The following is a 25,071-nucleotide window of genomic DNA, read 5'->3' as shown; positions in this document are numbered from 1 at the left end:
ACATTCTCTTTTCCTTTTCTGTAATCCACTGAGTCCATTCGTGCTGCTGCCCAAGTATTCACGGTGTGGAGCTGCGCACTTCTGTGGTCAGCCTCCCAGGGCCACTCCTAACCCTGACTCTCCCTCTCCAGAAGCTTTAGTTGTCAGTAGCTTCTCCGCTGTGCATGCAGGCTCAGGAGCCCTTCCCTCTTTCTGCTGCCAGGTTGGTCGACTTGATCTTGTGCAGATCTTATATAGACAGTCACAGTCTGCAGTCATGAGTGGTCCTGTCATGTCCAGTTCTTCTTCTTCCTAACCCCTGCTTCACAAAACTGTTATACTTGTCTTCTGTACTTTAACCAGTTGTGAGTTTCTGTGGCAACCATCATCTGCTGCACAAAGAGATTTCTCTCCTGAGGTCTGAGACCTAACTGATCTGTGGTTAGAAGGCTGCGAATGTAGAGGACAGTTTGGTAATATCCCCATTTAGCAAAAGAATTCACTCTGGGAGCCCAAGTTCCTCAACCATGGATTCTTGGGCACATTTATAGTAAGAATTTTCTTCCATGGAGTCAGCCTTAAATCCACTCAAAAAAATAGTTGGTTAATGCCCCCCTTGCTCACAGACACAGACACAGGTTCATCCCTGGGCATATCCTTGCAATAGCCTGGATTGTTTGGGGATCTGTAGGACACCCCTGACTAACAACTAGAGGGGAGGTAGCCCACACCTGGCTTTTTTTATTTGGCAACCTGTGGCTTCTGGGACATATTCCCCTCTGTAGGGTAATTAATTGTGTGTATATAAATAATTGTGTGTGTCTATGTGCATATAAAATAATATACATGAAACATATAAAATTGTGAGTTTCTTTATGGTTCTTCACAATAACTTCATATAGCAGCATTACTGAGTATTCAGTAGTAAAATACATAGTAAAACAGTTAATCCATGCCAGAAACCATTTTATACCTCAGATTTGTGAGTATATCTTTCAAAACAATTTAGATTTTGGAACTTACTGTAACAGACCCATGTTTAGTTTTTATTGGTTTGTTTTGAGAATGTCCTCTATATGCTTGGATCCTGTCAGCCTTGTTTCCTCACTCTACACAGATGGACTGCCACCTCCCTTTCCTGCCCTTTCAGCTTTCTGTCCTGTCCTGAGTTGTTTCCCAACTTATCATGTCCAATTTGTGCTACCCTTGGATACGTGGCCTTCCACTGCAACACAGTCAAATTACCATTGGCCACACTCTGGCTTCTGCCAGTTGCCAGTGTCTTCTCAGCTTGACATGAGATTCCCTGCCTATCTCTTGGCTTTGTATGCACATAACTCAGTTGGTCTCATGTTTGCCTAGCGATATTACAGATGGATAAACTGCAAAGCACACACACTGTACATTTCTAATGACAGTGGAGGAACACAGCTGTGCCTCTGAGTGTCCTGGCCTGCTATACCAGACCTGGGGTGACTGAATCTCTGGAATGCACATAGCATACACAGAGCCCCGTATTTAATCCCCAGCACCGTATAAACCAGGTGCGTTGGTGTATCCCTGCAGTTTGAACACTCAGGTGGGGAAGGCAGAAGTTCATAGTCATCCTTGGCTATATAATAAATTTGAAACCAGCCTGGAATGCATGAGACTTTATCTCAAAAAAATAATGTCATAATTTTAATTAACTAGCCTTTTTATGGTGACAGTACAGTCATTCTAACTAAATAATTTGTTTTCTGTGAGCTTGCCAGGCTTCTCTGTACAGTTACCTTTCAAAGGTAATGCCAGTCTCTCCTGACTTGCTACATTGGGTCCAACACATCTTGCTTCAGGTGCTTGCTTCAGGTAGACCTACATAGCTGACTGCTTTGCCACATCATGTGGTTATCCGCTTGTGATTTCAGGTGGGTGGTGTGGAAAACAGTGGGTCAAACTAGGGGAGGGTACCATATAGTCAAGGTATGAGGTCTGGGGAGTTCACTTTGGGAAGTGATATTAGGAATGGAGGGAAAGAATGGGCTCAGTGTGCTTAGAAAAACAGTGAACCAAGAAATTGGTCTTTTGAATGAGATCAAGGTTTTAGATTTTGATCTTAGGAAATAGATAAGCAAATTTGGTCTTGTAATTGTTTTAGGCCTTTTGGGTTAGTTTTGAGATTTCTCAGCATCTTTCATTCTTACTGTGAAAAGGATCTTTCAGTGTGTGCCTTATTAAGCTATTGGAAGGACTGAGTGACTTAGTATTTAGAATGGACTTGTAACAGTTTTATTGTGTATAAAATGTTCAGTAATGTTATTTTCCTTTAAATGTGTATAGGGTTTCTGTATGGACTTCCTTATCTTTTAATTCTTTAATGCTTTTGATGATATTTATTTTCTTATGGTTTTGCATCTCTCTAAGTCATTGAAGAGGAGGAGAGGCGTGACGCTCTTGTTGTACTGAGTTGAATATGTAACATGAAAAATAGTCAATGTGGAGAAAATCTGAGCAGCCCTGGCTGAGGAGCAGCCCCTTAAAGAAAGGGCACAGCATTGCAAATGTGGTATTCCCACAGAATGCTGGGCATGGCCAACTGCGGTAACACTTCCTCAGCAAATGGGTTTTGAACTACAAAACCCACACACAGTTGTGTAATCTATGTCTGAGTTTCCACCTGTATAATTAATAATAAGTAGTGATTTTTCCAATCTCATACATTTTTAAATCAAAGAATTAAAATCTAATAGAGCTTTTAAATTGAAGTTCCATTTCACATTGTTGGTACAGCTAGCTGAAATCAGTTCTAGAGTTAACGTTGCGGGATAGCATGTTCTAGCGTGATTCAGTTCTTGGTTCTTTTTAGACAGTTTTTATGCTTTGCCTTTTTAAAAAATATGATTTGGGGGCTGGGTCATCTGAGGGCTTAAAATTTGATATAGGTAAGTGAAGCCATCTTTTCCTTTATGAATTACTAAGTCGTCATAATCACAATCCCCAAGCTCTTTGACATTCTTTCCATCAGAGGGGTCTCTTTTTCTCCTTCAGTATGAACCTTACACTGAAGCAGAAGTGGTCTTACGCTAGTTGGAAGCTGTGGGTTTTAAAAGCATCCACCTACCTCTCACAGTGCTTTGGACTATATGACCACCATCACGGAAGAGTCCAAGTTCCCATGTTCTCCACAGAAAGGTTCCTGTGTTCAGCAACTAACAGACATGGTAGACTTGTCTTTTGTGTGAATGAGACATCTTTGAGACGGATTTACCAGCCTAAACTACATCACTGCAAGAGACTCGTGTAGAGCAAAATAAGTGACTGCTGTTGTTTCTAGCCATTGGGCTTCAGGGTGGTTTATGGTCTAGCAGTACCCTATGTGTCTGTCTGCAAAACCCTTTTCTACTTTGGAGTCATTGCATGATCTTGGAGACTCAGAATTGAAAGGTACGCAGTTGATCTGGGGAGGTAGCTCGGTGGGTAAGAGTGTTTCTCTGTAAGCATGAGGACATGAGGTTAAATCCCTATCTGTGTGGAAAGCTGGGCATGGCTACCGCTGCCTGTAACCCACCACGAGGAGACCAGGATAGAGTCGGACTCTAGGAACTTATTAGCTGGGTTAGCCCTCTAGCCGGCAAGACGAGCTTCAGGTTTGGTGAGAGAACCTTTCCTTCCTTCCTTCCTTCCTTCCTTCCTTCCTTCCTTCCTTCCTTCCTTCAAGATTATTTATTTATTATATATAATTCAGATACACCAGAAAAGGGCATCTGATCCCATTACAGATGGCTGTGAGCCACCATGTGGTTGCTGAGCTTTGAACTCAGGACCTCTGGAAGAGGAGTCGGTGCTCTTAACCACTGAGCCACTTCTCCAGCCCAAGAGATCCTTCCTTAAAGACGTAAGGTAAAGTGATGGAGGACCTCACTCAACATCCTCCTCTAACTTTCAAATTTAGATCTGCACACACACACACACACACACACACACACACACACACACACACACACACCGTACAGTTCAGTGGTATTTTGTATGCTTGGTGCTTAACAACTATTACAGTTTGTTTCCCTAGAGGGTCATGTGTTAAATGCTTGCTTCCCAGTTGGCAGCCCTGTTTAGTTAGGCTGTGGAACCTTCAGGAGGTCCTAGCAGGCACCCCACTGTCGCCCTTTCTAGCTGTTATCACAGTCAATGTGTAGCAGTGTCGTGGGCAAACAGCTGCCCCCACAGCCGCTGAAGGTTTTCCTAGGCTTTTAGCACCCTGCTTGCATCTGTGAGAACAGGCGTGGCAGCTGCTCTGTGAGCTGGGGTAGGCTGGCCATGTCACTATCTGAATGGCTCTTGGGGTCAGTGAAACACAGAGTGTGAAAGGGACAGGCAGGGGAGTCTTTAATCTTAGATCCTGGTCACTCGGAGTGAATAGCACTTCTAAAACTATGGCGAGTTGGAGGAAAGACTGTGGTAGTTCTGACTGAACATGGTGACAGCTTTGCTTGTTTCCGCTCCCTTAGACTCTTACTCCCTGAACACTTAGACAAACAGAGAAAGTGGTGGGTTATTTGGTTCCAAAGCGGAGCAAATTTTCAATATTTTATCTGTACATAAAGTGAGTTTATTTTATTTGCTGTATGCTACAGTTATAATAGGTAGTAGGTTTTTTTAAACACTGACTTTTGAAGAGGCACTGTCCTAAAAACAATCTTAACCGATGTAACCAACTTTCAATAATGGATGTGTAGAAGTGCTAGTCACCAGACATCAGTCCTGATTGGATGAGGGAAAACACCAATACTTCTAGAAAATGCCTGGAAAATTCACATTGATTCCATAGGGTCTGAATCCACACTTCTTGTGCTGGACTTCGTAACCCAGGTTATAAAATTTTCATAAGAGAAACTGATGTCATAGAGCTACGTGAATGTAAATTTGCCTGAGGTTGAGTCATTTATTCACAAATTTGGGGATAATTCTAAGATTTTTTGAATCATCTTCACAGTCCCTGATTTTATACCTTCATATGAACAGCCAGTTCTCAGAGGTAGCAATCGTCGTAACAAGTGTTTGTCTGTAAGTACCACGTCTCTTCCAAATTGTGTCATGCCATGAGATGCAGCCTGTGTTGGTCCTGTGTCACTACTAGCTCTCAGCACTGAGCTCAAGTGCTGTCCCTCGGGTCAACCCGCTGACGTGCCCTCAGCTGTACCAACCTGCTGACCCACTTGCCACTTCTTAAGCCACTTTATTCTTAGACCAAACTACTGTCCCTGAAGCTTCTAAAAATGCTCTCTTTTTTTTTTTATTAAATAAATTTGCTCTTTGACAAATCCTTACATGTATAGAAAGCATTCTGGTTATTTTCCCACCCACCCTTACTGCCCTCTCAGGCCTGTCGGTTCTCCATTTTTTCCACAGATCTCTTTCCCATTTTGTGTCTTTTTTGTTTGATGACCCACTGAGTTTAACTGGGGTCATCTGTGTAACCATAGGTTTGGAACTATCAATTGCAGCTTGATGTCATCAGTTGGTTCACAACTGAAGACAGAGTGGCTCGTCCTCTCACAGAATCTGTCCACAGAGGAGGAGAGGTAGGGTAGGGTTGATGAGTCCCTCCCGTGTCCGTGACTAATTATCAACAAGGCCAGTTTTGTGTGGGCCAAGTGCAGATAATCCCAGTTTCTGTGGGTTTATGATTACACTGGCTATGCATACCCAGAAGACAGTATTTTGTTTTTCTTCTTCCTTTCTTTCAGTTCTTAGCATTCTTTCTTTCCCAGCTTCTGAAGTTTGCCACAGCCTGAGGAGGGGGTGGTATGAGTGTCTTGTTTAGGGCTGAGCTCTCACCCACCACTAACTCTCTGCATCTTGAGCATCAGCTGTCAATCACTACAAAAAGATTCATCTTTGATTAAGGATGGGGATACCTTTTGTCTGTGGGTATAAAAATAGATATTAGAAGACAGTTTGCCATGATTTCAACTTAACTAAACAACAGAAGTTCCCTAAGAGCCTATCATTTCTTCAGTTGTAGGTTTACAGTGCTAGGCATGGGTTCCGACCTTTGGAAAATACCTCAAATCCAATTATAGGGCAATTAGTTACTTCCATAAGCCCTGTAGCACTATTGCCTGCAAGTGTTGAAGTTGTTAGGAAGTGTACGTAGTACTGAAGTAGGAAGACTCTTGACGGCTTTTCTCCTGCAGTTTTCTGCACAATACTTTGCAACTCTATGAAATCCAGCAGGGAGAATACTTCCAATTCAGTTCCAGCTTGATTTATCAGTATCTTACAACTAAGACATACAATGTCTTAAGTAATAATGTATTACCATCTAGTTAGTAGGCAGTCACGACAAATGCTGAAGTCCTGTGTTGTTTGGGGAGCCCCAGGACTTCTTGACAAATAGTTCATACAGAGTTATCCCACACCTCAGACTTTTTATACTTATAAAAGTATATATTTTATATTCATATTCTAGAATAAACTGATATCACTAACTTGCGAGATTTGTGAGGACAGTTATATATTAAAATTAGTTTCCTTTGGGGTATTTTAATATAAATATCCAAACCAAAAAATACATTAAAAATTAATTTTTTTTTAAATTTTTTGTTTGTTTATTTGTTTGTGGGTTTTTTTTTCTTGGTCTTTCAGCAGATCTTTCTATACAGGGGTATACAGCTTGAGTACACTTTTGATTCTTTTCTGGATGACTTTACCCTTTACTCTTGATGCCCCTTTTTCCTGAGAGTAGGGGTAGAATTTCATCCACCATTCAAAGTGTAGATGATGCTTTGTTTGGAAAAGTTGGTTTCGAATGAAAGTAGTCTAAATCCAAGTGAATTATCACCTAGGTTGTGCATGGGCCTAGAGGAGCAAGCAGATACTGTGGGATAGTTAGGCCACCTTTGAAGACTGTAACACTCTGCTGTGCAGTGAACGCAGGACACCTTGTCACTTGTCATTTGGTCTTTCTGAATTTAGAATGCGTCCTATCACATGATCAAGATTTATAGGAGAAACTTTAAAATCACGTAACGTAAGGGGTTTGTTTTACTAATGAACACATTTTGAAAAATGTTTAGTGACTTCTAAAGACAGTGCCTGAAAAGCCCCTGCATTGAAACCTGCTGTCTTCTTACCAAAACGTTCCCCTTAGAATGCAGAGCATTGGTTTAATCCTAGAAGTAAAGCTTTAGAATGATATTCAGCACGTTTCTCGAGTAGTTCAAGAATCTACTAAAAATGAAGAACTTGACTTTAGCCCTTATAAAAAGTGTCATGAATCCTTAGTGAACTCTTAAATAGATTCCTACATTCATGTATTAGTGTGTTTGCATCTGTGTATTCATGGATATGCATGCTATGGTGTACATGTGAAAGTCGGAGGACACTTTAAAGGAGTTGGTTCTCTTTTACCATACAGGTTCTGGGAATTGAACTTAGAGCATCAGGCTTATCAGCAAGTGCTTTTAACCACTGATCCACCTTGCCAGTCTAACATAGGTTTCTTAGGAAGATGATGTGGTTTCCCAGCATTGAGGAGGTTGAGGCAAGCACCAGTACAGCCAAGAGTAGTAATGGTACCATAGAAAGAGACTAGAGAACTGAGAGGCCCCTCCTTAACAGAAGCTTTTGTTTTAGGATGTCCTGGTGAGTCCTCTTTTTATTTGACTACTAGTTGATACAATACTGGCATATATGTCTGTGGTAAGATGTGACATTTCTATATTGTGTACATTGTATAGTAATGAAATCTGGCTCGTTGGGTGATTTAGGAAATGACAGGATTTCATCTTTTCTGACAACTGACTAGGATTCTGTTGTGTATATAATGCTTCGTTCGCTTTATCCACCCATCTGCTGGCAGACACTAAGATCGGCCCATGCCCTGGTTGTTGTGAATGGTGCTGCAGTAAGCATAGGAGTCCACATCTCTGTGTGCTGTCTGTGCCTCTCTTGAATATCCACCCCGTGGTAAGATTGCTACATCACCTAGTTCTGTCATAAGCTTTGAGATCAGCTGATTTGCTGACTGTTAGTACATTCCTAGCACATCAGATTTTAACATGCCGTTGGGTACAAATAGCCGTTAAAGGTAGGGAGTGTGTTATGTCTAGGACTTCCTGCATAGAACCTCTACTGTGATGCTTCATACATGTGCTAGGAGTTAGTAGTCCAAGCAGAAGTTACTGCAGGCCTCTGCATACCCCTCCTCTTCCCACAGCCAGATGAGCACAAAGAATCACCCATTTCACAATATACCAAATGTGGCTGCAGTCAATGAATACTGGCAAATTTTTTTAAATTAATTTTCTTTCTTATTTTATTGATCAAATTAATATTTCTTCCATAGAAAACTCTTTTCTATCTCTGAACCACTGCGTCAGCTTTTCTAGAAATTAATGAGGTCATACAAAGGCTGTATAATGAAACTTTTGACAGATTTACAATGAAATTGTTGTCAGTCTACAAATTCTCTTGCATCACAAGGGGCTTAACTTCTCAAAGCAGATGCAGTTACCAGGACCCTTGACTGGAAGGCAGCGCAGCCACTGAGGAGAGACTAGTGGGACTTGTGTTATGGCAGTCCCTGGCACAGACGCCCCGCCCTGTAGGTGTTCTTTGATGTTAGCAGTTATTATCTTCCTTTCTTGACTCAGGAACATAGGGAAAGAGCACAGACTGGACTCAGGAAGAACAGTTTGCCTCTGATTTCCTAGATCTGGGGCTTTGCGGAAGATTTTCCTTTGAAGTATGGTAATAGTAACGTCTACCTGTCAGCCGGTGTGAGAGTAAGCCAGGTAACACACAGAGGATACGCCATGTTGTATGACACAGCCTTACGGGTTAATATCTAGAAAACACAAATACAGCATGATACATAACTCTGCTGTATACAGTAAGAGGTCAGCTCACAAGACATTGTATCCATCTCATTGTTCTTTGTAAATATGTGGTTGGTAGCATTAGCTAGTGCTAACTTGTCAAAAGTAAAACTGAATATTCTGTCGGCACTGACTTCGATTTAAAGACTATAAAAACCTTATTTTCCATTTATTTTGTATTTGCCAATAGCAGATAGTTTTCTAAAAGTTCAGTCATACACTGTCTTATTCAGGGTTTCTATTCCTGCACAAAACATCATGACCAAGAAGAAAGTTGGGGAGGAAAGGGTTTATTCAGCTTACACTTCCACATTGCTGTTCATCACCAATGGAAGTCAGGACTAGAACCCAAGCAGGTCAGGAAGCAGGAGCTGATGCAGAGGCCATGAAGGGATGTTACTTACTGGCTTGATTCCCCTGGCTTGCTCAGCCTGCTTTCTTATAGAACCCAGGTCTATCAGCCTAGGGATGGCACCACCCACAATGGACTGGGCCAGGGATGGCTCCACCCACAATGGGCTGGGCCCTCCCCCTTGATCACTAGTTGAGAGAATGCCTTACAACTGGATCTCATGGAGGCCTTTCCTCAACTGAGGCTCCTTTCTCTGTGATAACTCCAGCTTGTGTCAAGTTGACACAAAACCAGCCAGTACATACACATTGTAGTTATTTGGTAATACTCTGAACTAACATTAATATTTAAAATAAAGTACTTAAAATTCACATTGTTTCTTTTTTTTCCAGTCTGTGAAAGTTAATATGAATTAGCTACAACTACAGCTTCAGTAAATTTTTTGAAGCATAATTGTCTTTATTATTAACAAGTCATCTTGACTGTTCTTTAGAAGTGTAAACCTCGGAGAGTCTGTGCCCAGAGTCCTTCCTTCCCGAGGTGTCCTCATCCAACTTGTTGCACAGCTTCCCAGCGGGACCTCACATAGCTTCTAGGGAACAAGATTCAAGAGCTGTGTGTCTGAGAAGAAATGACTCATTCTTTCTTTAATGATCATAAATTTAATTTGGCCATATACACTAAGAGACAATAATGAAGAGATTTTTTTCCTTCCTAGTTATAGAACCAATAGCAGATTCATTATAGAGAAATGTGTTATCACACAGTCATGAAATCATTCTGTTTATTTTTCTAAGCCAGCATATATTATCTTTCAGATGAGTTGATCTCATAAAGAATGTTTTGTCCACTACTGTTTTAATTTAACGGGCTGTACAGTGCACATTTTTTTTATTCAGTAGGTCTAGGGACAGCCTAGTCAGATCTTTAATCATTTGCCTCTTTTGCTTTGAGTTATTTTATGTTAAGCTGAGTGATTAATATGAGGTAAAGTAAACACAATAGAAACTCTGCATTGCTCCAAAATACCCAAATGAGATTTTATTATGAAATATTTGGTCACAGTGTAGATATTCTTCAGAGAAACATATAGTTTGCAGGGGTATTTTTTCTCTTGAAAGTATATTGCCTTTTTTTTTTTTTTACTTGTTTTACCTGGATTTTTTCTCAATAGATATAAATGAAGTTCTACAATATTCTCAGAATTAGCTTCTTTTTGTAATGTGTTTTTGTTATCTTTATCTTTACAGTTGGCATTCTTTAGCTGAACTCAAGTGTAAAAGTTCGTATAAAGTCAGAAAACAATCTTCCCTGTGTTTCTGGATCTGGCTTTAGATTGGTGGGTGGCAGATGTAGTTGACCGTGTGTTAAATGGACAAACAAACAAAAGGGAAGAGGAAGAGAACGGAAGCTTGTTTCCTTACCAAGCAGTCACACAAGTTATTGTCTGGAAGAGAAAAAAGGAAAAGAAAAGAAAAGAGAAGAAAAGAACCAGTTTTCTGTACAGTGGCACTCACAGATGTTCCCCTTGGCAGCCACATAGTCCTCACTGGGGTCTGCTCCTGCGGGCGGAGTGTGTGAGGCTTCTTTGTTAGGAACAAAGTGTGGCCTGTGGTGGGAGAGTGTCACAGGCTACTGTGGATTACTGTGATCTTCAATAGAGACAGTACATTAAAGTAGCTTTGTGAGCGACCGATTGTTTCAGCCAAGCCTGGCTAATAACACCCTCATCTTGGCAAACCGTTAAAAAGGTAGAGTTGGCAAAGGTTGCAGTCACAGAACCCATCCTGTGCCTGGACATCACAGTACTTTTGTAAGCATGGGTTTTAAACAACCTATTGATATAATCAATTTGACAAAAGGGTTTGTGACTGTAGAGTTGAGGCTGTGATTGCTTCATGAATGGAGATCCTTCTTCCTAGATAATTGATAAAGTCCCTGGAGTTGTCACAGCATCTTCAGCCAGGCTTTTCCTCCTTAGCCTCTTGCTTTAACATAAGACTTGGTTACAAAATTAGGAATACATGATTACATGTGTTACATCCTGGAGGTTCTTTATTTGCATGTGCAGTGCTTTCTGTTAAGTGGGAGCTTGTGAAACACACAGACCATATGCACGACCTTGTCACTAAGAGCAAAGGTGAGAGAACGCCTTCATTAGCCTGGTCTCCCATGGTTCATGTGAAGCAGCACACTGCTTGATTACCAGACGGTAACGTATGTGTTAACTGTATTGTAAGGTTAATATGTAAACTTTGGGGATTGATAATTAAATGTCTTTTGAGTTATTCCCCTTTAGGAGTTATGTGCATTGTTGAATAAATTTTATGGTCTTTTAATTGCTTATATAAAATTCAAACAGGAAGGGACAGGAGACTATAAAAAGTAATAGAGACTGGGAACTCTAAGATCACCTCTAATTAGATAGATTTGTTGGCTTGAAGGTTGGATTTACAAAGAGAGTTTAAGCCTTGTAAGAGTCAGATGCAAGTCAACTGTTTTAACAGGATGAGATTCAGAAGAAGGAACCAGTAAAAATAGTGAGAAGTTGGCAACCAGGGTGTAAGGCTCCTCCTGTTCTCACATCTAGCCACTCTCTTTTATAGCTTCTAATTTCATCAAATCAACACAACATTCATTTGCTGAGTTCCCTCTCCATTGAGGAATTCATCAAATATTGCCACAAGGAGACCTACAGTTAGTAAACAAGAAATGTACTCATTAAAAGTTGTTGCTAACAAAAGATTTAACTAGCAGTTGAAGACAATAATGGGAGCCTATCTCAGAGGAGTCCTCCTTACTGGCTGAGTGGGCTGTGCAAACAGTAATTATTTCTGCACTCAACTGTCTTCAGGCTACGGTTGGAGGAGCATGACTTGCTCTCACAGAGCGAGAGTGAGTCTGAGTTTTCTTTTTGTTTCACTGGGTGAGTTCCACTCATTCTATAACAACAGCATAAATGTCCGCTGGGCCCCTTAGTGTTCCTGAATTTCTACACTAAGGAACCTGTTACATGTCTGCCCGCCTCTAAGATGGCATGCCGTGATTACACTTTGAAAGTTCTTTATGGATATGCGCAGTGTTTGTTTAAATCATCCTTGTCACAGTACTTTCCCTGTGGATGCTCGACTCCCTTAGTTGTTACGGTGTAGGGAACAGAGGCTGGTTCTATGGGCTGTGTGAGCCTGGAACTTAGTATGTAGCCAGAATCGCCTCAACTGTCCTGTGGTACTTCTGCCTCAGCCTCTCCAGGGCTGACATTACAGGCATGAATTGCCACATCCAGCTATTTCTTTTGGTTGTCGTGATGTATTTTGATTGGTTTTATTTATGTGCTCTTGCTGTGTTGCCCTGGTTGGCTTGAAATTCACTATGTGGATCAGGTTAGCCTTGAACTTGCAGTGATCCTTCTGCCTCTACCACTTGAGTGCTAGGATTTTGACATATGTGCTACCACACATGTCCAAAGCAATAGCTTTGAAGGTTTTTGTTATTTATTTATAGACTGCAGACTTCCTATGTAGCTAAGGATGATCTTGAATTCCTGATTTTTTTTACCCCCTATCTCCCAAGAGCTGGGATTACAGACACGCCATCATACCCAGATTACTCTTAGGAGCTCCTTACGATCACAGGTTTATTCTTCATCTCCTGAGCATCTATTTGGCATATAAAGAATGACTGATGTGTATATAAAATTAATAGGATATTCGCATGTACTCACACAATCATTAGCATCCATATGACAATCATACTGTGTTATAGACTGCGTTGTGCCCTTCCTTAATCAGATTCATATCAGGAACTCCCAGTAGGAAGTAGTCAGGGCTGTATAAAGTTAGATCTTGAACCCTGATCCTATGGGATTGATGTCCACATAAAAGAAAGCAGAGGCGTGTGACTATTGTTTGAGCCAGAGCCACCTGGATCCTGCTGACAGTCAGTAGCTCTGAGGTACATAGAAACATTATCCTTATTTCAAGGATACTTGACTCCTGACTGTATTCTGTGCTCTTAGCACTTAGAAGGAAGCCACCCTGAAAATAGCAGTCTACCCAGAACTGCTTTTTCACCTCAGATCAGAAGCAAAGGTAACTAAGCTGCTGAGTGTAGGGCCCATTCCTCAGTCCTCGAGAAAACTCGGCCTCTGTACTGAATGGCACACAGCAACTCATAGGCTGTTTCTTGGGCTTTTAGTAAATAAATGTAGCTTTGAGACTGGAAGCCAAGATGAGGCTAGAGAGGACAGGTGGTGAAATGCCACCACCCACTGACCCGAGGGTCTCCACACATGAGCCCCTTGTAGAGTAAGTTGCAGCTGATTGTGATAGTCTTTGAAAGTGGCTACTTACTGTCACCCACAAACACCGATCGGCGCCTTCTATGCCAGCGTTGGGCAGTAGCTGACAGTGCCGCTGGGACGTGAGCTCAGTCCTCAGTAGCCTCGGTGGTAGGAAAGTATGCATGTTTGAGTCCTTCAGGTTTCTTCGCCAGTTACATACCAAAGGAGGGTGTAGAGGTTTGTCCACCAGAGTCACACCGCAGCCAGTGCTTTCTGTTGCTCTGTTTCCAATAAAGTGCAGGTGCTGGATATTTCCCAGGGTTGGGAATACAGAAGGCAAACATCAGAAAGGGGCAAAGGTGTCGTCACTAGCTCTTTATAAGTCTGTGAGTTGAGGGAGAGAGTTTCTTAAGTGAAACTTAGCGTCACCCTGGAGAGTGTGAGACAAGATACTTCTGTCCCTCTGCTTTCCTACTTCCCATCCTGCCTCTGTTTCCTGTTGGTGCCCCCACCTCAACAAAGCCTGTTTAATAAGCAGCCCGTTTAGAGAGACAAAAACCCAACCAGCAATGAGCATAAAGCTGCTCTATTCTTTCCCTGTAGTATTTTAAACCCTCTGAACAATGAGACTTCCAAAGCCACAGTGTGTGTATAGTTATGGTTAAGACGCTGTAGTAAGACTCCACCCACCCCACCTTGCCATGGGTAAAACGCTCCTTTTCTTTATCTTCTCCCCTCTCACCACCTCAGTACTTAATGTTTTCTTCATAAACTCCAGCTGGTGTTCATTTAAATGGACAGGTTAGGGAGGAGTCTGGGAGCCATTTTTACTGTGGAAGAGTGTTCTTAGGCAGAGAATGGATCAGCCATTATGTGCATGGTGTCCTCTGGTCTCCGCATACGTACATCACATGCAGAAAATAAACAATTGTAAAAGAAAATGTAGGTGTCCTTGGGGGTTGTAGGGATGAGATAATCAAGAAATAAGATCCAACCCTTATTTGCACTAGAGAGTGTTGGGTCTGGAACAATGTGTACTTGGCTTCAAAGATCTCATTCCTCCTATTATTATTATTATTATTATTATTATTATTATTATTATTATTATTATTATTAACATTATTAACATTATTACTTTTATTTTATTACAATCCAGTCGTTGCCTGCTCCCAGTTACTGCCCTCCCACAGTTCCTCATCCCATCCCTCCTGCTCCCTGTCTCCAAGAGGATGTCCCCCCACACACACACCTCGCCAGGCCTCCCCACTCAAAAATCTCATTTCTTATGGGCATGACAACGCAGCCTTAGCAGAAGTAAATCTTAGATCCAAGCCAAAAGGGATTCAGCCTTTGGTTTAGATGATCGTAAATACTGATCTCTTTAGTTTTCATTTTGGAAAACGCTTTGCACCTCTCACTTGATATTTAAAACATTCAGTTCTCATGCTGACCTACATAAATAGCATGAGCTTGTTAGGAAAATTAAAGCATGAACTAAGTAAGATTCCACCATGAATCACAAAGAGTTCAGTTACAACACTCGGAGACTGTCTTACAGTATGAACTGCTGCCTGAACAGAGTCCACCAGACACTTGGGAAGGAAGCTTTTCCCAGTGTGCATAAACTCCACCTATACCGTGTTGGGTTTGATGGAGAAGTCGCGGTTGGACCCCAGTCCTAAATGATTGCTTGTCACATGTGGTAGTTTGGTCTTTCCGTCCAAATTCCTGTCAAACTTTGGTTATGTGTCCAAACTCGTGTCAAACTTTTGATCTGATTTGTTCCACTATGTTCAGGTGATAGTTTTTAAATGGAAAATATGTGCAGCTCCTGCAGATTGCTGTGCTTCCCAACATGACTCCTGCTGACCAGCAGCAACCGTCTCTGTGCCTTAGAACAGTCTCTGGGCTGTATTGTTTCTATTCATCAGCCACAGATGCTTGAACTCAGAGAAGCCTTCCCACACCTTTTGTTCTCATCATTTAACAGTTTAAGATTGTTCCTGTACTTGTCCGTTGGTGCCATATTCTGGTACCTAATAAACGACATTTGAAATGATCCTTTCAGTTGTCTGGACCTTTTACTTCATTTCTATTCCCCCCCCCATTCCATCCCCCTCCCCTTCCTTCTATGAGGGTGCTCACCCACCCACCCCCTCCTACCTCCCCACACTTACATTTCCCTACACTGGGCATCAAGCCTTGGCCAGGACCAAAGGCTTCTCCTCCCATTGATGCCCAACAAGGCCATCCTCTGCTACAATCATGAACCTTTTATTTCATTTAGATTTTCTTTACTTCCTTTGTATGTATATTTTTATAGTCTGATCAACAAATTTTTAGTTATTTTTTAAAATAAAAATAAAATTGATGGGCTGGAAAATGCTCTTCCGGAGGTCCTGTGTTCAATTCCCACCAAACACATGGTGGCTCACAACCACCTGTAATGTGATCTGATGCCCTCTTCTGGTGTGTCTGAAAATAGCTACAGTATACTCATATACATTAACTGAATAAATAAATCTTTAAAAACATAGAATTGATGTGATTTGTTAGGTCATAGGATTTTCTTTTATTTCTTGGTAACTGCAGAAAGCATTTTGCCTTGTTTGAAGCTGTGTTTTCTACTTTCAAATTTCAAAAAATGAATCAATGATTAAATAAGAAACAAAACTGTTTGTCGTGCCCAAAATATTAGCCAGAGATGGTTTAAAAACTTTGATTTTTACCAAAAATAAGATCACGCATTCTTGTTAGGATTGCACAAAAGTAAGAGTCCTTTTTCAGGTGAATGCAGCTAGAGAAGGTATGTTCAAATATAGTGAACAGCATTCTTTCTCATGGCCATCACACACACACACACACACACACACACACACACACACACACACACGGGATGGGAGGGCAGGACCTAGCTCCCAGTTTTACAAAAAGATCAGCATGGCCAAGAATTAAAACAAATAGTTATTAACTAAACTGTTAGAAACATTTACAACCTATGACAGAGAGAGAATTTTACTTCAGTACGTTTGAAGCTTTAAGGAATTGTGAGAAAGTGACAAAAAAAAATCTGAAGGGTTTTGAGCAGCTGAGCTAAAAAGTACATGGTTAATGACTTCAGCCTGGGGGAGTTGTGATTGGGGGACAGTCGTGATTGGGGAGTCTTTGGATAGTGAGGCTCAGTGCAAGCCTTGTGTGCTGACATATCTCGTCCTGTGTTTGTATGGAAGCACTGACCAGAGGGATCCTCTGTCTGAAGCTGTGAGAACTGTCACTAACAGGCGCTGACTGCCATGGTAAAGAATGTCCTCTTCAGAGGACAGCCGTTCTACGTGCATGGGCATCAGGGTGTCAGATTGCCTGCAACTGGACTTAACAGACAGTGTGAGCTGCCGTGGGGGTGCTGGGAACTGAACCGCAGTCCTCTGGAAGCCAGTGTTCTTAACCGCTGAGCCATCTTTCCAGCCCCCTAAGCCACGTTCTCGATGCAGAAATACAAAGCCAGGCATAGTTGTGCTCTGCAGACACACGGGCTCAGGAAAGGGCAGTCTGTGGTGTGAGAAGTGCAGGGCAGAAGGCAGCGTGAGGCAAGGCTGAGCTGCCTCTCTAGGGCGGTGTTCAGAATCCAGGCAGAAGCACTTGACGTTAAAAGGAGGTGGTGAGTTATGAGAGTTCTCACTGAAGTCATCCTATTTGCCTTTTGCCAAGTGTTGTTCTGTAGTTCTAATACAAACTAGCATCTGGAGGCTTTTTTATTAATTAAAACAAATTAAGCAATGTAGCATTTTAACCATTTAATTCATAGTTAACACTTGAAAAAGTAAGCGAACAGTGAGGTCAGCAGCAGAACGTGCTGTGTTCTCCCCCACACTCATGTCCGGCAGCTCTGATTTGCAGTGTGACTGTGTTCGGAAGTAAAGGTGTGATCAGTGATGGGCTAAGTCAAGCTGTAAGGCAGACTGTGTTTGGTGTGTCTGGTGCCTTATGTTTTTAAGGGGTTGTGTTTGGTTTTGAGACAAGTTCTTCCAGCAGCTAAGTCTGGCCTTCAGCTTGATCGTTCATGTGCCTCCTGAGTCCTTGGATTCCAGCCAGCATAGCGCTGTGACTGCTTAGGACCGGTGGGTTCTCGTTGTGTGACCCCAAACTATGAAATTCGTTCTGTTGCTACTTCATGACTGTAATTTTAGTACTATCATGATTTGTGATGTAACTCTCTGTCTTTTCTGATGGTCTTAGGGGACCTCTGGGGCCCTTAGTGAGTCATGACCCACATGTTAAGAACCACTTAAATTTACCTAGAAGATAAAAGATAGGTTTGAGTCCATGTAATTGTAAGAGCATTAGTTGATTAGCTTAGAAGATAGATCTACAATTACTACAGCTAATTTGAAAGAATACTGAGTAAAAGATTCTCTGCGAAAACTAATAATGAACCTGTGAGATCAATACCCCACTCTCACAAGAATTTCTGTGTGCTAAATCCAAGCAGATGCACAAAAGGTTCAGCTCGGTCTCTGTTAAGACTTAAGAAGCAAGGGTGGTCGGAGGGAAGGGAAGATGGCTCTGCCCGCCCCCCAGCATCGGGCAGGCGGACCACCGTGCCCCTTTCCCTGACAGCGTGTGCTTGTTTCTGCTCTGTCATGGCCACTGCTGGGAATGTGAGCTGTCCAGTGTGTCTTCTTTGAGGTATATTTGGTTTTGTTCAGTGTTAGCTTTATCCTCAAACTCTAGCATTCATGTTGAAAGAAATTTTTATTTTCATACCTTTATGTCATATTAATTTCCTTTTTTAAAATATCCTTTGTATTTTTTTTAGTGTAATGCACACATACAGAGTCATTTGGTGCTGTTCACCTCAGTTCTTCCCTTTTCCTCCCAGGTCCCCCGCCTCCACTTCACGTTCTTTTCCCGTTTGCTTAATTGTTGGTTGGTTGTTGGTTTTCTGTCCCAAGTCTAATTTATGCTGTCCGTATACTCATGGATATGGGGCTGTGACTGAAGTGTGGTTGACCTATCACTGCCCCAATTAGAAACAACAGAATAATTACAGGTCATACAAAGGAACACACACAAGGCAAAGGCAGCTCAGCAAGGCAATTCTTTCTGCAGAAAAGGTGCTTCAGAACCCAAGGACTAGCAACTCACTGCCCAAGATGACTCCCTCTTTGACAAACCTCTGCCATAGGCAGTGCCTGCTCCTCATCCCATCAGTGAGAGGTTGAATCAGTCTGATGCAACTGGCTGGTTGGTGCCAAGGGAAAAACAAGGTCCTGAAAATAAGACTCCTTGTCACACTAACTACCTTTAATGTTAAACAAACAAAACCTTGGTTCTTACAGTTCCCCCTTTATCCCCACCCCATCCCACACATGCTTCAGTGTTGACTGACTATCTTGTCCAGGTAGCTACCACTGCTGAGTTCATTAAGTGCAGTGGCACTGTCTTTTCCAAAGGACACTGGTTCACCCCAGTCCTCCCCAACTCTGACAGTCAGTCTGTTCCTCTGCCAAAATAGTCCTTGAGCTTTAAAGAGAGACCTGTAATATTGACATCCATTTGTGGCTGCACATTTCAAATTCACTTATGATCTGCCCAAAGGAATTCTCTCATGAGATCGATGGGTATAGATGGCACTGTGATCTGTGTCTGTTTAGTAAAATAATTGTGGTAGTTTCACCTTGAGGCTGATGAGCTCCCCAACCATGGTTTCCTGGTCAGATTTATAGTACTAAGTGTACATTACATATAGTACTAAGTATATAATAAGTCTCAAATCCAACCAGAAATTGGTTGACTAATCCTCTAACATTGTTATCTTTTAAATAGTTATATTTTATTTGTTTATACAATTAAAGTGAACAAGATTCAAATCTAAGCAAATTATTAAATATCTAAATTCCTTTCTTTACAAATTCTTTACCAATTTAATTGTGAACTGGACTAGTATGCCTGGGATCTCATAGTCTTTGATTCTTTCAGTAGAAAATCTGGTTTGTGGTAGTGGTAGTGGTGGTGGTGGTGGTGGTGGTGGTGGTGGTGGTGGTGATGACGGGCACCTATAGGGACATGGTAATGACTGTACAGTTATGTACAGAAACTCTAGGAGACAGGAATAATTATTCTTCTCACGTTGCATTGAGGAAGTGGAGCAAAGCTGAAGCACTGAGTCAGAGTTGCACAGGGCACTGGAGTTGGGCACCACCCGAGTCACACTGACTGGCAGCTTAAACATTGGATCTGTGCTTAGGTCAGAGTCCGTCGGTAAAGCAGTCGTGTGGAGACTAATGGACACGGTGGGAAGAGCTGACTGCCAGGATGCTTTTAAATCCCATGTGTGGGACAAGGGAAAGCTTAAGTGAGACAGCTGAGTAGGATAAGTAATTTTCGCAAACCACAAAATTTAAAGGCTTGCCTCAAATTGTATTGGAGTTCTCAGAAATCCATTATTAGTTAACTTCTTTCTCTTTAATAAAGTGTCGTAAAGTTTGTATGGCTTTGTATCCTGTTGCTTGTGCTTGATCTGTCCTGTCCTGGGATTCCCAGGATGGGGAGAGCACGTGACAGCGGCAGCCCCACCACCTCTGACAAGGCTTCACTGAATGACTGCTACATTCATTTCCCTCACATAAGTGCTCTTGGAATTTTCAGTGGACCCCTGACACTTAGCTGCTCTTCATCACAGTAAAGTTAGCAGCCCCTTGGATCTGTGCAGCATGCATCATCCTGATGCTGTTTATATAAGAAAGGCATTGTAGACTAGCTGTTCTCAGGAGAGTGTCAGACTCACCTTGGAACTTTCTGAACAGCAGATTGCGGAGTCCCAGCTGCAATCTGTGTAGCTAGCACGTGTCTCTGTGAAGCAGGCATTTCCACAGAAGCCATCATACCTTGCACATGGGAAGGAAGGGTACAGACACATTTTCTATGGGTTTTTGTTTTGTGTTTGGTTACCTAGCTTGCTTCCTTTCCTTCCTTCCTTCTTTCTTTCTAGTGAGAATTTTTGTACCTTTGAAAAGCGCAGAAATTTTATGCGGATATATTTTTGCTTTAATCTCAGTGTGAGACATGGGGTGCCTCAGATTGTCCTTAGAAAGTGACTATGATTTGCCTTGTGTTCTATCGGGGGTGTGATTTTGCCAGCTGCAGATCGTTTCTGTAATTGTGTGACATTTGGGGTTCTGGGGATAAAGTCTCATGGGTGGGAGTTGGTTATTGGTGGTTGTAGTTTGTTGAGTAGTTGTAAAAAAAAAAGAAACTAGAAGAAGAAATTAAATATCCTGACAGGGAAGATCAGGAATTAGTCTGATGATAACATCATCCTCTTTGTGAACAAACCTTCAGAGTGTGTGAGCAGACACTGAGAATTGGTCGTGTGGTTCACCAGCACTGTTTTCCAGTGAACTTCCTGAAAATATTCTTCTTACATTTTCTGTTTATGTAAGAGCATTTTAATTTTAAAATGAAGTAAATTCAGGATGATTGGAGGTTAGTGGTAAGCACTTGACTAGAATATATGAGGCCATGTGTTTGATTCTCAGCACTCCATAAATAAGAAAGCAAATAAATAATCTTATAGTATTGAACTACTTCATTCTTTAGAGATTTATATTTTCCAGAGTTAATTCTTATTGATTGTAAATTTCACATTTTGTACCCCAGTCTTACTCATTTCCCCATCCCCCTTCATATCTGCCCTCCCCCTTGCAACCTCCCCTCAAAAGGAAATAAAAATGAGAATAGAAATTAAAAACAACAACAAAAGAACCTCCCCCCAAAACAAAAACCACTAGTTGTTGTGGAATCTGCAATGTGTCACAGATGTGTCACAGTATGTCATACAGTGTGCCCTTTTGTGCACACATCGATATTTGCAAATGTTCATTGATGTGAATCTGATTGGAGGTCTCTCGTTTGCGACCCTATCAACACTGGGTCCTCACCTGGACTCCTCAGACATCCTGCTGTTGCCCTGTGTCATAGAGGTCCCTTAGCTTTGGATCTGCAGGACCAGCTGCTCACAGGCTCGTGTGCAGGGTAGTGTTGGGGTGAGCCACCTCACAGCCTCAGTAGGGCCAGCTCTGTGCAGCCCTTGGACTTCAGCATGGTCCCTGGCAGCAGCCCAGCCCAGGAACATCCCTGCGGCCTTTGGTAGCAATATTGGCCATAGACCCAGACAGGGCCCTCAGTGGCAGCACAGGCTGGAACTTGACCCTGCCCTCAGGTGGCAGGGCAGGCCTCACATTAGGCTCCTTGCCACGCTTAAGTGTCCACTTCCTCCTCTTCATCGTCCCCAAACCATTGAGCTTCTTTCTCTCCCTGTCTACCACATACTTGCTCACTCAGTGCTCCTGCTCCAGTCAGATCATGTGTAAGTGGGGCTTCTGTGTGTCCTTAAATGTTTGTCCAACCCAAAGATTTCAAAGGAAATGAATCCCTGGCCAAAGTTAAACAGAACACAGTTAAACTGTAACTCAGCATAGAGCATCCCGTCTCCTGGTGAACCTCCAGCACAGCCAGCTAGAGAGATGAGCAGACAGGCCAGTGATGAGCAGCAGCAGAGGACGTGTCAGTCAGCTGTGGTCCCCTCTGCAGGTCCTGCTCTTCCTCCTGGGCTAGGATGCAGCTCTGGGAGTCACAGTGACTCTCAGTGCTTGGTTTTCTCAAAGGAAGAAGGCATAGGCCCTCTGGTGCTTGTTACTGGCTCTACTGATGGACAGTGTAATTCACCATTGTCCAAGGATCAAGAAGAGCAGTTCCCTTTCTTCCCAGTTCACAAACTGCTCAGCTCCTCTGTCTTCCATCTCTCCACCTGTTTGCCCATTTCTTTCTCTCCCATCAGTCCACACCTACTGACTCGGTACAAAGACAAGTAGGGAGGGGATGCTGCCTGGTCTGGGCGAAAGCAGACAGCAGGTATTTTTGCAGGAGTCTTTGAGGAGAAAGTGGAGTCTGTACCAGGGTGTCCTGACTGGTTAGCCAGTAATGAATTTTTGGTTGCTAGACCCTGGTCTTTAGTCTCAAGAATGAGTCAGTGGCCAAATAAGGAAACGGACCATGCAGGCTAGCTTTGGGGATGTTAATCTAAGGGTTTACCAAGGCAGAGGGAAGAGGAAAGGGCAAAACCTGCTGGCGCCATGTTTGCAGTGCTTGGGCCTGTTAGACAGCCCTTCCCTTACAGACATACATTCTGTGATGTTAATACTCAGCCACTTTATGCACATAAGCATCACTGCTGTGGTCACTGTGCTGTTTGGAACGGCACCTTCTTCCCAACCCCCATAGGCACCGGCTCTGGTGACCACCATTCTCCTCGTCAGTTCTATGATGTCCGCCTTTTCTGGCTTGCATGTAAATGATATTATTCAATTTTTCTGCTTCTGGCTTATTCCACCTCACCTAGTGTCTTCCAGGTTTAGCCAACTGTTTTTGTTTAGTACTGGTTGGTATAGTCGTCTTAGATGTCAAGAACTTTATCCACACTATTTATTCCACTTGGAATTTTATCCACACTAAATATTTTACTTCATTTGAAACAATTTTAGGAGGAAAAATGTATCTGAGTTTTTCCTCCTTGATACTCTGTCTTTAACAATAACTGACATTAAAAATAAACAATAGTTCCAAGAACTGACTTGCTTGAATCTCAGAATTGAGGACATTGTTTTATTCGTAGTATAAAATATTTAAATAGCTGAATATGGTGGTACACACCTGTACTTCAAGTGATGGCAAAAGGATCAGGGCTAGCCTGGGCTACATGATATCCTATCTCCAAAAAGCAGTGAGTGAATGAGTGGAGAACTGGAAGACAGGCTGACTAGTACAGTTCAGGTGTCCATACCTCAGGGCGGACTTGGCTCCTCAGAGCATCATCAGGCTGAGGAAGGCAGCACCGACGGGCGGGGCAGAGACAGTGGAGCCCTGAGTGTGGTCAGCAGCCTGGCCTGTTGATGAGCCCGGGTTCAACAAAGGATGCACGCTGTCTCACAAGTAAGGTGGAGAACAACCTTCGAAAGACACCTAACAGTGACCTCTGGCCTCAGTAGGCATGTGCACACACATACTTGTGCACATGTACCTGCACACATGTATGCAAAGTATTGATCCCACAGACACAAGGAGAAACACCACAGGCACCCAGATCGTGGCCAAATCAATTAAAGCAAGCTTTTCCACTCCTGTATGTAGGCTGTCTCCCCTAAAGGCGGTGTGCAGAAGATGGAATTCGACATGGGTGAGACATGGGTTCTTTATAGTTCAGTGGTAGCTTTCCGGGGGGGGGGGGGGGGGGTTGGGCAGAAAGGCAGAGTTAGGTCAGCATACCAAGCTGGTCATAAAAACCTTCTGAAACAACATGGTTGCAAGGTGGTCAAAACAAGGTGGTCGTGATACCAAAGGCTTGTTGCCACTTTCTGGAACAGGCCGTACAGAAGCATTGGTAGTTAAGGTTACAGATGTGGCATAGCCCAATCCTTGAGAAACACATTGAATCATAAACAGGAATGAGTCTAGTTTGTCTTTACTATAAGATAGCTTTCAAGCCTAAGATGGAAGCAGGCTGGTTTATCAATATCCCCACATAAGCACACTTACACACCACACATTCACGCATGCACCAAATAAGTAAATAAATGAAGGGCAACTTTAAATTGAAAAGTCCGATACACTTGAAAATGAAATGCAACTGTTTCTCACATACCAGTGTGAACTTACAAAGCTTGAGCCAATAAAAATGAAAATTAGAATTTGCATTTCAGATCTGTTTATATGTGACCTGCAGAATTAATGGAGGGTATTTTGGTTTTGTTTTGTCTTTTAGGAAGTACCAGAGGGGCACCAGGGTCCGGCTGCGTCTTCTGGACCTTGAGCTGACATCTAGGTTCCTGGGTGGGACCACAGATACAACTATACTGGAGGCTGATGCGGTTCTCTTAGGACTCCAAGAGAGCAGAGACTCAAAATCAAGAGAGGAACAACTCCACAAGTAATGCGCTCTGCTTGCTGCATTCGTACCCGGTTTTGAGCCCAGAAAGTTGTCAAGGATACAGTCAGAAAGCTGTGAATAAGTAATTGTATAAAGTTGTAATAAATGAAAACTCATCACAGCTCTTCCCTGCTATGGTTGATTTGGGCTGCCCCCACCCCCTCTTCCCACCCGTTTTTGTTGGGTTGCGGTAATACAAACAATCCTGGAAGTTTCTCTAGTTCAGTCAGTTTGTGAGTACCGTGAGTACCGTGAACACCATGAGTACCGTGTGAACAGGGTGATGCTTAACAGCAGTAAACAAGCAGTACCGCTCGGCTTGCCTTGGTTGGCAGCAAGGATGAGGTTCCAAGTGACAGGTCAACATCTAGATGTGGTCAGCACAGGGTCACGGAGCAGTGACCCAGTGGCCTTATAGGGGAAGTGAGGAAGTCTCTGGGGGTGGGGCGTATTCCCACAGAGGCAGTGCCTAGTGTAGAGCCCCTGAGATAGGCCTCGGCCTCTCCGGTTCAAGGCGGGAAGAAGCAGAGCTGGAGAGCCCACAGGTCCCTTGACACTCGCTTGCATTGATCCAGAGGGAGTTCTGCCGGAGGACTCTCGGGGGAGGGCGGCG

General features: G+C 42.7%; 1 protein-coding gene across 1 annotated transcript in view; it reads left to right on the top strand.

The window, feature by feature from the left end:
- Positions 1-24,570, top strand: part of MRPS28 (mitochondrial ribosomal protein S28) — a 91,409-nt gene extending 66,839 nt beyond the window's left edge. Inside the window, exon 3 of the mRNA XM_080929157.1 lies at positions 24,294-24,570. Within this exon, the coding sequence (XP_080785283.1) occupies positions 24,294-24,462 (169 nt within the window). The 3' untranslated portion in view covers positions 24,463-24,570. The remainder of the gene's footprint in view (positions 1-24,293) is intronic.
- The last annotated feature ends 501 nt before the right edge of the window (positions 24,571-25,071 follow it).

Source organism: Micromys minutus (genome assembly GCF_963924665.1).
Source record: "Micromys minutus genome assembly, chromosome: 15".
Classification (NCBI taxonomy): domain Eukaryota; kingdom Metazoa; phylum Chordata; class Mammalia; order Rodentia; family Muridae; genus Micromys; species Micromys minutus.
Note: the sequence above shows the minus strand (reverse complement) of the source record. Positions and strands in the feature narration are given on the sequence as shown.